This window comes from Solanum stenotomum, chromosome 7 (assembly GCF_019186545.1).
Source record: "Solanum stenotomum isolate F172 chromosome 7, ASM1918654v1, whole genome shotgun sequence".
NCBI lineage: Eukaryota > Viridiplantae > Streptophyta > Magnoliopsida > Solanales > Solanaceae > Solanum > Solanum stenotomum.
In genome coordinates this window covers 58,914,829-58,928,028 of record NC_064288.1, presented here as the reverse complement: position 1 = coordinate 58,928,028, position 13,200 = coordinate 58,914,829, and the positions used below count along the sequence as shown (strand labels likewise).

At 35.3% G+C, this 13,200-nt stretch overlaps 2 protein-coding genes across 2 annotated transcripts; both read right to left on the bottom strand.

The window, feature by feature from the left end:
• Positions 1-3,096: 3,096 nt before the first annotated feature.
• Positions 3,097-7,632, bottom strand: LOC125870657 (U-box domain-containing protein 24-like). Its single transcript, XM_049551145.1, has 3 exons — positions 6,132-7,632; positions 4,914-5,232; positions 3,097-4,762 (listed from the first exon to the last, which is right to left on the bottom strand). The coding sequence occupies exons 1-3, from the start codon at positions 7,359-7,361 to the stop codon at positions 3,264-3,266; spliced, it is 3,048 nt and encodes a 1,015-aa protein (XP_049407102.1). The 5' UTR covers positions 7,362-7,632; the 3' UTR covers positions 3,097-3,263.
• Positions 7,633-9,600: 1,968 nt separating this feature from the next.
• Positions 9,601-13,200, bottom strand: LOC125870691 (uncharacterized). Its single transcript, XM_049551188.1, has 2 exons — positions 12,950-13,200; positions 9,601-9,748 (listed from the first exon to the last, which is right to left on the bottom strand). Exons 1-2 carry the CDS (start codon positions 13,076-13,078, stop codon positions 9,632-9,634), a joined length of 246 nt encoding a protein of 81 aa, XP_049407145.1. The 5' UTR covers positions 13,079-13,200; the 3' UTR covers positions 9,601-9,631.

Here is a 13,200-nt window from a genome sequence, read left to right as displayed (position 1 = left end):
TTATTTAGCGACAGAATTGTTTGGCCCTAATTTCTTTTTTCTTTTTCTTTTAGTGACATACTTTTGAAGCATATACAAAATCTAACTTTGCACATAACACTTTTTAGGTGAAAAACTTCCTTAGAATTTTGTAAAATATGTATTTGAAATCTTAAATTGAATATACTAACTAAATGTAGCTTAACCACCTTGTTGGGTTATGAAGGTGATTAGGCGTCATACGGAAGCTTACAATTGCAAATTATATATGATTGATAAATTAGACGACAAATAAAAGTATACTAAAGATATATTATTGATATGATTCGGTCAAACGACCTACATCTTGAAAATTAATATTAAAAAAAATATATATGTTTAGGAGAAAATCTCCCCATAAACAAGACTTTTAAACAACTACATTGTGGATTTTATTTTGTTCTTGATATGAGAAGAGGATATTCAATTTATAGAGTTCCAAACTTTTCTTCTAAAGAAAGAATAAAGAAATATGGAAGAAAAATATATTTTCCTTTCATGAAAAGTAAAAACATTTATGGTAATGTTTCGTCTTTTCTTTTAGGAAAAAATAAAATTCAAATAAGGTAAGAAAATCAGGGCAAAACCCTAACAAATCTCCCCTTTTTGCTGGATTTTCTTGACAAAATTTGATCCACCTTCTTCACATGCATGATAATTTTTGTTCTTCACATAGTCTTCATCACACTGCTGCTTGTCATGGTTAAAAATAAAGTTTAAAATATATGGGTTAAAAATGGTTTTAAAATATTTCATTTTTATTTTTAAAGATACAGCAACAAAAATGTTGAAAATATGGTTTAAATCTTTTCTCCACGTGTAGCTGGACAAAAATCTCCATTATCATCGAATTTGTTGCAAATTGATTTGAACCACCTGAATCTGTCTTCACTTTTGTTCAACCATTGGATCATTGAATCATGTGCTCTGATACCACTTGTTGAGTTATGAAGGTGATTAGACGTCATGCGGAAGCTTACAATTGCAAATCATATATGGTTGATAAATCAGACGGCAAATAAAAGTATACTAAATATATATTATTGATATGATTCGGTCAAACGACCTACGTATTGAAAATTAATATTAAAAAAAATATAAATATGTTTAAGAGAAAATCTCCCCATAAACAAGACTCTTAAACGACTACATTGTTGATTCTATTTTGTTCTTGCTATGAGAAGAGGGTATTCAATTTATAGAGTTCCAAACTTTTCTTCTAAGGAAAGAATAAACCAAATATGGAAGAAAAATATATTTTCTTCTTTCATGAAAAGTAAAAACATTTCTGATAATGTTTTGTCTTTTCTTTAGAAAAAAATAAAATTCAAATAAAATAAGAAAATCAGGGTCAAACCCTAACAAATATCTCCACCCCCACCCCATCCCACCCAAAAAGAAAAGAGTATTGTGATTTGTGGGACATACAAATTTTACTTACAAGTATTGACATTGATCCATCCCTCTCCATGTGCACAAAGTAGGTGATAAGTTATATGCTTGCACTCAATGTTATTTTCTCGGTCTCATAAAAGTTATTCATATTAAGTATTTGTAAAAGTGTAAACAAGTTTGTAAAGTTCTAAAATAATTTTTAAGTAAGAGGCAAATTAGTAGAGTTATTCTTTATATATATATATATATATATTTTTTTTTTAAAGAGCGTGTAAAAAGAAAAATGAACAACTAATATGAAATTGATGATGATGAGTGTTTCTTACATGTATGCATGGTCCAATTTGTTACACAAACTATTTTTCTATGAATAATAATTAGACTTAGATTTGATGAAGTCATATCTCCCCATCTGTCCCATAATGTGGCAAACCCATTATATTGTGTTCATATTCAACTCTAGAAGAAATAAATGAGAATTTATAGTTTCAACCAAAATATGGTTACATTTTCTTATCCTAAAAACTACTTAGGTGTAGGTTTTCTAGATCTCACAAAAGGTCTTCCTATCTTCTATTTTCTTCCACTCTAATATTGACATGTTCTATCTATTCTTGGAAGGAAAATAAATAAATTAAAGAGAGGGGAAAAAGAATACCTTAAAATAAGTCATCTTTGATTGTGATATTAACTTGCTTTGCCTAAGCTTTGATTATTGTATCTAGAAACAATCAATCATCCACTCTGAATAAATTTTCTTTTTTTTAAGTCGAGGATGATCTATCGGAACTACTTTTTTACCTTACAAAGAGAGTAAGGTACGTATACATCTTACTCTTTTCAGACTTTACTTATGGAATTATACTGAATAAGTTGTTGTGAATAGTCAATACTATTAAAAGAATCGTCTAAAATTGACCTAGAAAAGCCGACCTCAATAGAGATTGGACTTCAGAGGTCGGTTTTTTAAAAAAAAATTGCGCTAAAACCCGAGAAAATCAAGAGACTTTCGAAAGGTCGATTTTGTTTTTTTAAAAAATAAATAATTAAACGGTTTCTATAGGTGGATGTTTCACCAAAATATATCATTTAAAGAGTAATAAAAAAGAAAGAAAAAAAGGTGTTTATTGCAATTTGTATCTCTGTAAGTGACATGCAACAGTTCAACATAGACCATTATTGTGAATACATTAATAACATAACTGATTTACAACTAATTGTAGAAAAAACTTGTTGAAATTGATAAGTTATTTGCCCCCACAAAATTATAATGATTGAGATTGTGTAGACAGGTACTTGTTTCCTAATAACCATGAGTTAATTGCTTCTTCCGCTACGGGATTAACATTATACGCAACATAAGCACCTGAAGTACTAAACGGAATAGGTATTAGTTTGGTAATGGTTGGATTCTATCCTAAAGGAGAAGGAGGAGGAGTAGGAGCTAGCCTTAGGGGCGGAATCTATTCTAAAATACAAAAATGAACGAGTTATTAGAAGCTGTCACGCCTTTTGTGACAGGTTTACAAGAAACTTTGAGCGGGAGACAAGGGGCAAACCCGCAGTGGTGTATGCAGGATTTTTCGTTACATAGTTTCATTGGCATACACATGAATTTTTGTAAGCGATATCGAGGTATATATATTGGTGTGCATAGACTTCTCTACTGAAGGTTTCAAAGCAAAACAGAACAAATTATGTTATAATGAAGATCAACATACATACAACACAAGAACGTAGTAACATATCATGAAATTTCACTAAAACACATTTGGCCTTTAAAAACAACACCATAAAAGTGTAGCCTTTAGATCAAAGGCCATGCTTTTCGACTTTAGACAACGCTTTTCTTAACCGGATATTCCTGCAATGAGAGATCTGGATGATCTAGGTTGACGTTCGATAAGTAACAAGACTCTAGCAGCTTTTCTTTGGAGATGTCCATCTTCATAAATTCTACCTCCTGTTAAACGCGCGAGATGTAACTTAGCTGTTAGTCCATAGAGATCCACCATTTCCCTCGACATAAACACTTTTTCCAGGACCCCTAAAGCTTCTCCCTTTAAAGATTCTGATCCCCAGTTTAGAACTTCTATGATTGGTGATATTGCATCCTCCTTGTGCAGCACATTGGCTCCTCTATGAGGCGATTCTTCGCAAACCAGAGTTGAGAGTGTTTGAATCGCCTCATAAGACGTGGCATGTATCTTTTCTTTTAAGAGTTTAACCAAATCAGGCAATGCATTTACCTCCAATAGACAGAATGTTTTGCTCACGCTGCAGGCACCCCCGTGGGCAGGACAGATAGGAGCACGTGCTCGTCCAATACAGAAACAAGAAGCTTTCCTAGATAATGCACTGAGTTCATGACTGCGCATTGATAGATCCGTTAATAGTGCAGCTGCTCTTGCTTGTGCAGTTATTGAATCAGCTTTGAGAAAGCTTACCAGTATAGGATATGCTCCAAGCTCAACCACGTTACGTTGAGACTCGAGATTTGTTGGATCTGTGAACCTGAAGAAGGCACTAAGAGCATTTTCCTTAGCCTCCATGGTACCGGATTTCAAGATGTTAATGATTGCCTTTAGGCCACCTAATTCTATGAGTTTCTCTCTGAGTGAAGTTTCCGATTTAGGAAGGTTGGCTAGTAAACCGGCTGCAGCCATCTGTACATCACCTTTGCTATCATTTTCAAGAAAACCAACTAAAGCTTCCAATCTTCTTGGCTTAAGAAGATACTCAACGACACCCTCTGGCTCGTGCTGTGAGAAGAGGAAAAGAAGATTGATTGCTGCTTCTCGTATTTCCTGGTTCGGATCATCAAGAAGGGGAAGGACAGCTGAAACACCACCGGCAGAGAGAACTGCTGATTTGACAAGTCCAGCTTGAGATTGACAGATTCCTAATAGTGCACGTAAAGCATGCCTACGAACAGGGTCCGAGGAGGATGTAAGATTCTGTTGAAAAGCCAGCAAGTACGCGATTACAGGCTCTAGTACAAGTTGGTTTCCAGTTTCATCGATCAAGAACTTAACTCCATCACCATTGCCAGATAGATTAGCTAGAACTTCACAGCACTTAGCGATGATAATTGAACGTACATGGGATGAAATCATTAGCTTTAAAACGATAGCAACCCCTCCAGCCGCAGCTATAAGTATCTTATTGTCATAAAAGCTTGATAGCTTCACAAGTGCAGATAATGAAAGTTCTTTCGATTCAATATTTCCAGATGTCATCTCAAGCAGAGGAAGAATAACCCCTTTCTCCCCAAGAAGCTTCATATCTTCATCCCTGAGTTCCAAACCGAGAATTGCTCTAACAATTGACATTCTTGAAGATGCTGATCCTGAAGATAATTGAACGATATTAACTAAACATAAAACTCAAAAAAAAAAAAAAATGTATATGCTGGAACTAGGCTGATATATTAAGATTATTATCTATATCCATGTGCAACTGTAACATATAACACATAAGAGTGTTGCAGCTATGCTTACCATGGTGTAACGTATCGATAAGTGGTCCATACCATCCCTCTCGAGCAGCCTTAACAATGTTCTCCTCTTCCTCATCACAAAGCTTAGACAGGATTTGTTCTGCTTTTTCAGCTGATGGACTGGCCTGATTTTTGATAAAGGAGACGAGAAGCAAGATTGAATTGGACTGCTGAGAAAGCTTCTGGCAATAAGGCAAGTTCCAACTAGACTGATCTTGGAGAACCTCATATATCAGCTCAATTGCAGCGGTTGAAGTGGCATAGTTTTTTCCGAAGCATGCTACAACATTCTCAAACCCCTGGTTCTCAACGAATACGTCCTATAAATTATATGGAATAACAGTTTGATTAGGAACAAAGCTTAAGACTTGGATGCATATTTGCTCATACATCCTGATCCTAGCCCCGGGCTTAAGGAGAAACAAGGGAAATTCAGGAAAACTAGAAAAGACATCTTTCTCGAGGACAGGATTATAACAAATGGACCGTGATTCCGTAGACTAAATAGCATGGGGACCAAACACGGACAGACCTGGTTCGAAAACCATCATGAGAAATGGACCTCGGGCCTAACTCAATCCCGAAAGATAGCTCAAGAGGTGAGGAGTGAGGATTGTGTGAGACCATATAAGGAGTCCAATTTTCCTTTCCACAGCCAATGTGGGATGCAACACTCTGCTTTGGACAAGTGACCTCAAAGACTAAAACTACATTGACAAAAGCAAAAATCCAACGCTAAATAGGACCTAAATTATTAAGTCAATAACATTGTTAACTCCGGTAGCCCCTATTAGATGATATCAAATGATCCACCTGATAAGCCATATATTACCCCCACCCCCTGACGTCCGTTCTGCACTATCCTGGTGTCCTATACTTAGAAACAACTAAGCATGGAAAAGTAGGCCAAGCATATGTTAGTAACCACAAGCAACAAGCAAAGCACAGCACAATGCATAAACTAATCAATAATTCTAGAGTGCAAACAGTTAAATGAGAAATTAAACAAAAATCTTACTGTTCATTTTTTTCAGACAAAATACTTAAGTCCTGCATGAAATATATATGTGATACGGCTATAAGGAACAAAAGTAAAAGGCCATAGTATTCTAGGTGAAAGCAGAATTACATGAATGAATAAGCTATGGAATTAGCCATTTCTGAGAGTGTATGCTTACTTTCACATTTTCTTTTTTGATATTTAAAGAAATTCACTCACCTTGTTTCTAGCATGACCATCTACGACGTCCTTTAACGTAATCATCACTTTATCTTGCAGATATCCATTACGCAACATGCCAAGCTTGGAGATGACAACTTCAGTGAGTCCCCCGATTGTCACCCATTCTTTATTTATCGAATTTGCTTTCATTAGTTCTTGCATTTGTGCAAGAGCCTCCTCAATTGATGCATCCACTCCAGAAAGCAATTTCCCCTTGCAAGCCCTGATTATGATGCAATAGTTGAGCTCTTTCCACTCCTGGATTAGTTGTCTCAATTGGAGGTTTGGCCTGATCGACAAATCCTGCAGCTCTTCACCTGTTTCCGGATCAATTTTCTCCCCCGAGTCAAACCAAGCTTGGATAGAAGTTCTCTCACAGGCAGTACCGGTACATAGGCTTACAGGATCTACCATTATAATTCCTGTTATACAACAAATAAAAGCTTTAAATGGCTGAATGTATTCTTCTCTAGGATCATATCCCTCTATAATGCTAACTCTCTGGAAATATTGGCTTTTGACTTCCTCATAATTTCTTGCAGCATCAGCTCGTGAAAGAAGCTCAATGACTTGATTCAAAAACAAGACTTCAGCTCTCTCTTTCCGGTAAGCAGCTTCTTCTTTCTCTTTTTTGAAATTGTCTAGCTCTTTCGTTATCTCTGCTGGCTCCACTGGCACCCCAGCAGCCCTTGCTATTTCTTTAAGAATATTGTTAGCAAATTCTTGGTCATGTATCTGATCCGATAGACCTTGGTTTAACTTGTTAACAATTTGGAGCCGCGACTGAGATGCCTCAAAGTTAGCTCTTTGCATTTCATTCTGCAGCCTAGTTACCTCTTCTGAAATCCCTGACAAGACTTCCATGTTGACAAGGGATAATGCGGCCAAAGATTTTCCAATGTCCCTAGTGACTTCCTGTACCTCCTTAACAATGCTCCTACACTTGACCAGCAAGTAGAAACGGGCTCGGTTCTTATACTTCTCAACCAAGTCATTAGCCTTCTTTAAGTCAGCTTCAATGGATTCCAAAGCTTGCCTTGCAGCCGGGGAATCGTTTAACTTCTGCAGCTGCAATTCTTTCAAGACAGGCTCAATGTCCAAAAGATAGTTCCCAAGAACCTTAAAACTCTCCTTCTCAAATACTACATCATTCGCAGCTTGAGCGGTTTTCATTACTTGACTACTAATCACAGCCAAAATAGTCCCAATTGGAACTAACTCCGCCATTACGATACAACTATCAAATTCAAATGACACTTGTTCTCCTGACTTGATCACTAAATCTATGAAAGCTAAGCAAGTTCTTTTGCATTCAACATACTGTCTCTACTCCAACAATCTACTCACTAATCACTATTTCAGATTTTCGACAAATAAAGCAGCTTTCCCGAAGATGAAAATCTGAGATTCTACATAAACCAACAAAGTAGTGTAAATATTCCTCATGAAAGTTTGGTACTTGCATATAAATAAACAAGAGAAAAGAAGCTAAAAATGCTAATCTTTCAACAAATGTGTACAAAGTTCAATTCTACCTGGAAAAAAATGGATTTTTATTCTTTCAAGAAGAACTAAGAGATGAGTGAGTGCAAATTATACACTTTGAAGATAATCAAAAGGAAATGAAACAAAATTATAACAATTATGTAACTTTACGACAGCCTATGTTGCTCTAACTCTTCAAAAATACCTCCAGATGTTGTCGGATCCTCAAAAAGCTAAAATTTTTTTTGGAGGATTCAACATGAATGTTCAACATTTTTGGAGGGTCCGAGCAACATAACTAACAACTACATCACTACTAAGGCTTACTCTTTCTTAACAATTGTAACTTCAAGAATTATGAACTCAAGCAAGTAAATATAAAAACCAGAGAAAATCCACCTTTTTTAATATTTGAAAGCAAGAATGAAGAACCCCATTGCTGATTAAGGCATAAACTTCACAAGAAACTTATTACTTTGAGTATTGAAAGATTTTACAAATCAATTTATCCCAAAAAATCTCAAAATTTCAGTGCAGAAGAAGAAAAAAAGGGGAAAAAAACAAGAAGTTACCTTCTCTTTTTTTTTCTGCTACCCCAAGCTGCAAGGAAATTCTTATGATGACTAGAATTTTCATTAGTTAAGAAAAGACTCATTATTTTAATTATACTTTTAGAAAGACCCATTGACTCATGCAAGTCAATGGATACCAAGAAAATAACACAACAAATTAAAATTCTTCATCTCATTTTCTTGGAAGAAGCATGCCATAAAAATTTATTGGAAGTTGTAAATTCATTGTTGACTAGAGTTCAAATTCCGGCAAAATAAAAAAAAAATCTGAATGTTTTATTTTGTGTTCGCTAAGTCTTGGTAGAATGTTGCATCAGCCAACACGAACACCACCGTCATTAAAAAACAATCCACGAAAGATCTTCTTTGGGGCCATTGTGAGTGCGTTAACTTTACAATTCTATAAACAACATAATAAAGAGGTTATTTTCGATAGATTTCAAAAAAAAAAAGATGCACTTTCAAAATTTAGCAACTTACTGAAATTGGAATTTTTTTTCTACTTTTATTCTTCTATATGCTATAGTGTAAGGACATAGCTTTTTACATTTTTTTAAGAGTTAAAATGTGTAACGTAAGCTTCCCTTAAATTACTTTGTATTCACAAATTATAATTTCTGAAAGTGAAAGGAAAGTGATCAATATGAAAAGACAGAAGAAAAAAGAGACTTTAAATGGGAAAAGGTTAGCTGAAATTTCCATGTGTGGAACCCATGCATCTAATACAGATAAACAGACGTAGACATCCTTTTAATTATGTCCAGTCAATATTAAAGAAGGGCCTTTTCCCCTAAGACATACGCCAAACTCAGTAGCGGAGTCAGAATATTCATTAAGAAGAGATTGTCTTACATTTCAACAAATAGTGTGATTAAAGGTGGAGAAACACTTTATAGATAGGTTTTCTAATCCAACAACTCGAATCCCAAATCCCTGATTAAGGCAAAAGCAAAGGGATACCAATCCTGGTTGCATTTTTAGTATCATGAAAACTAATGAAACATTAGATGAATGTGTCTTCTCCATACAAACATTTCACATCCATAGTCTGAAATATTTTCGAGCAAGTGGTCGAAGATAGTTCACACTACTAATGATGCTACGTTACAAATTGAGATGTTAAAATGCTTGATGAACTTATAATCACAGAAAAAAAGGGGACAGAAACACTTTTTTTGTGAAGGGAGGGAGTGTTCCAACTTCTGTTTAACTGCTACAAGTATATTAAAGAAGATACATCAAACACAGAAATGGCAGTATACAATCACTGGCTTTGCTACACAGTTTTATTGGCAACAAACTCACTTATTGGTGAACACTAGTTAGCACATCCATCTCTTCGCTGAACAGAAAGGACTCTGGATGTTCCTTTGTGCAAGCATTACTAACAGACCTACAAATTCTTCTACGCCTCTTCGTTTTGTGGGTTGCACATCTTCCTCAGCTCCGCATTGCTTGGTCCCTCTCTCTCTTCCGACCTATTTCTTTTGCAATCTCCCTCAGTTCCTCGGGCGATTGGGGCCTTACAGTTTCTGTAGGATAAACTACATATTCACGCTTCACAAGCAAAAAACAAGGAAGTTGTAAGCCAAAGATATATATTGAAACTGTGTTGCAAAGAGTTACAACACCAAGCATGGTAAAAATTCATTCAGATATTTAATATGATTTGGAGATGATCGTTGTTACAGCATCTGCTCAGTAAAGAGCCAATTCCAATTGAGGTAGCTTCATGCTAAATCTACATCATACTGATAGAATATAGTACTGAAATTGAACTGGACTTGAAGTTGAATCCATAGGAAATCAGAAAAAATGCATAAAAATGAATATTATCTTAATGAATACTATTGGTTGAAAGGAGAAATTGGAATAACTAAAGCCCAGAATGAAAAGCATAAGCCCTCTCTTGTGATAAAACACATCCACCAAATTATCTTCTTTGTTTTTTGGGGATGGGGGATATAGGGGTGGGGGGGAGTCATATCAATTAAATTTTAAATAGTTTTGATATTTAAGTGACATCATAACCCTGATGACATCTGAACTATCTCCATCGTCCAACGTACCTAGTCTAGCTCACAAGAATTGCCTTGCTTGTAATTTGTAAAACATAACTAGGTCTCTTATGACCATGTGTTTCCAATTTACCTCCTTTTTTCCCTTTAAATATAATGCTCAGAGAAATTTCTTTTATCAGCTCCTAAATTTTCAGTTGTGGTAACTATGACTAAAATATGCAGGAAGCTAATAGAATGTGGAAAGGGACAGTAAATTTCTTAAAACTATCTATTTAAGGAGTTATAATAGGTTTTTCAACATAACCTTTCAAAAAAAGTTAGGTCTTTGTCAGTTCAGGAATTCATTATTAGTCAAGCAATTTCCATATTTACTTTAGGGGCTTACCCAAGGTTTTCCAAGTGTATATACAACTTATGATTAGCTTAGAATGAGAGACCAGAGAGTGAGAGAGAAACGGAGAGGGACAAACTTTGAAAGTCAATTTGGCAGCAATCACCAAAAGGGATTGCAGAGAAGAATTGATCTGAAATGAAGCACTTCGTCTATCAACAAAGGGGTGGTTGTTCTGTTGTGCTTCTATAGAAGCCATTGCAATGTCAAAACATTGTCCAATGCGAGACCGAAACCACCAAAGCAGTGGAAATTATTTGGCTCACGTGACTTGGGAATTACATGGGCTTATAATAACTATTAACTTCAAAGAGAACACAAATGAAACCTGAAAAATAAGCTATTGATGGCAGCTTGAAAATATTTGTGATTACACCCTGAAAAACATACCTACATAAAGTTTCAGATAACTTAGCCAACCTAAAACAGAAAATGCAAATGTTTATGAATGCATCATCAGTTTGAAATAAAATATTTGGAGATTTGGAAGCACTGAAGATGGGCTGCATCATCAGTATGACACCAGAAACAACTGAATGCATCTTCATAATGCTACTATGGCTTAGAAAAATTAGTACTATATATTTTCAGTGAGGTAAACTGTAAAACAAAGAAATAGTTGGTCTAAGCGCATAGATGATCCAACTATAATACCCACCAAAAGTAGAAGACACATCTTACTAACTATGAACAAATGATCATCTTTAAGCCTCACAATATCCAGACTTCTTTTAACATCTTTGTAACCATTGTCGTTTCACCACTCAAAGTACATACTTGGCCTGCACTTATCGCATTTGAGGATCACGCAAATTGCGCGCAGTATTCATAGCTAAGCTACACTTATAGTGGCTGGCCTCTTTAGAGGTGTAAATGGTTAAATAAAGGATTGGGAAGGTAAAATAATTCATGTCAGTTAAATGAAATGATCGGGCTTACTACTTCCTGTGTATTCCTTCCTTTCGATTTAACCAAAAAACACCTAAAGAAACACATTCAAGTAAAATATTTACCGCCCAGAATCTCAGACATACATTTCAGGTGTCGAACTGTACAGAGACCGTAATACATGTGGAAGTCTTTTAATGAGCCTATGAATCTTCCAAGAACATGATAGTCTATCCAAATCCAAAAATGAAAGCAAGATCTAAGAAGTAGCTATATACATAGAATCTATGTCAAAATGGCCAATCCTCTGTGGAGCAACAACTCTATCTTTCCCACACTTCTACTCATCTTCTTTGCTATCTTATTGCTATTTTAATTTCGGTGGCATGCCACACTTTCTCCTCTTTGTCGCTCTTTCACCCTCTTTTATGCTCCCTCCATACCATTTTATATGATGATCTTTAGTTGGCATGTAGTTCAAGAAAGAACGAAATACTTTTGAAACTTGTGGTTTAAAACAAGCCATAGATATTTGTGTGCCTATACATAGGTAAAATAAAACGGTTGAAGTTAAACTATTTCTAAATATAGAACGGTATCATTCTTTTTGGGATAGACTAAGATATCACACTTTTTGCAACAAACTAAAAGGGAAAGTGCATTACATAAATTGCGACAAGAGAAGTAGCTTCTTTCTAGTCACTTCCACAGTTTCTTCATTGCTTAGTTCTGCATTATACACTCTAGTACAAGGCCCATACCCTTTTGGTGACTGCCAGCACTAGCTCAGTGCTTGGCTATTCTAAATGCCAAAAATACATACTTTACCTATCAAAAAAAGGTTCTGCATTATACACTCGTCAATCCAGGATATTTCTCAACAACTTGTTCAAGCTTGTTGTTTCACATATATAAAATTACTAAATACAGATCACTCAAAACATTCCAATTTACATAATCTTCTTCAATTGTTATGAAAGATCATAGTGTTCTCCTCACTTGACTTAACTGATGCATCAAGACTTTACATTTCAAACTCCCCAACCCACCTCCCAATTCCTTCAATTAAAAAAATCCTAGACAGCAGAAACACCTATTTCGAGCGCGATTTTCCCATTTCCCCTCTCTGATTACATTCAATCAATCAGCTAAGGCTCAATGTCAAACTAGTTATCAATCCAATATACAAATCATATGTATCTATTATTTGGGACCATTTCATTCAAAAAGGTAAAAGGGATTGAATTTTTAAGCTTCAATAAACTCCACCTCCAACAATTTCTCCGTTTCTACAAATCAGCTTCACAATCAATCAAAGTAGACAACAAAGCTTGATTGGAAAAAAGATTTTGACTCGAGCTGAAACATAAACCCCAAGAAAACTAGAAACCCAGAAAAATATAAGCACAAAGAAGGAAAATTTACAATAAATGGAGAAAAAAGAGAGGAGAAATTTACATGTCCCATGATTTTCTGAAGATTTTTGTTGTTGTTGGCGAATATGTACATGAGACCAATTGGAACTGAGACGTATACTGCGAACTTTACTATCTCTAATACACCCTTTGAGGTTCCAATAGACGACATCTTCTTCTTCCTGCTCAATGAAATCTGCTAAACTTTAATTTGCTTTTCGATTTGTAGAGACGAACGAGAGGATGAGAATTCAGATGCGTGGAGCTTTGAGCTTTTAATAGAAAAAATGGCAC

What these genes read in the sequence shown, in the direction of transcription:
- LOC125870657 (XM_049551145.1), bottom strand. Translation starts at nt 7,361, where the DNA reads ATGGCGGAGTTAGTTCCAATTGGGACTATTTTGGCTGTGATTAGTAGT. An exon ending in ATGGTCATGCTAGAAACAAG is followed by an intron (nt 5,233 to 6,131) that starts GTGAGTGAATTT and finishes TATAATTTATAG; the next exon opens with GACGTATTCGTTGAGAACCA. An exon ending in TATCGATACGTTACACCATG is followed by an intron (nt 4,763 to 4,913) that starts GTAAGCATAGCT and finishes AATTATCTTCAG; the next exon opens with GATCAGCATCTTCAAGAATG.
- LOC125870691 (XM_049551188.1), bottom strand. Translation starts at nt 13,078, where the DNA reads ATGTCGTCTATTGGAACCTCAAAGGGTGTATTAGAGATAGTAAAGTTC. An exon ending in TTCAGAAAATCATGGGACAT is followed by an intron (nt 9,749 to 12,949) that starts GTAAATTTCTCC and finishes TTGCTTGTGAAG; the next exon opens with CGTGAATATGTAGTTTATCC.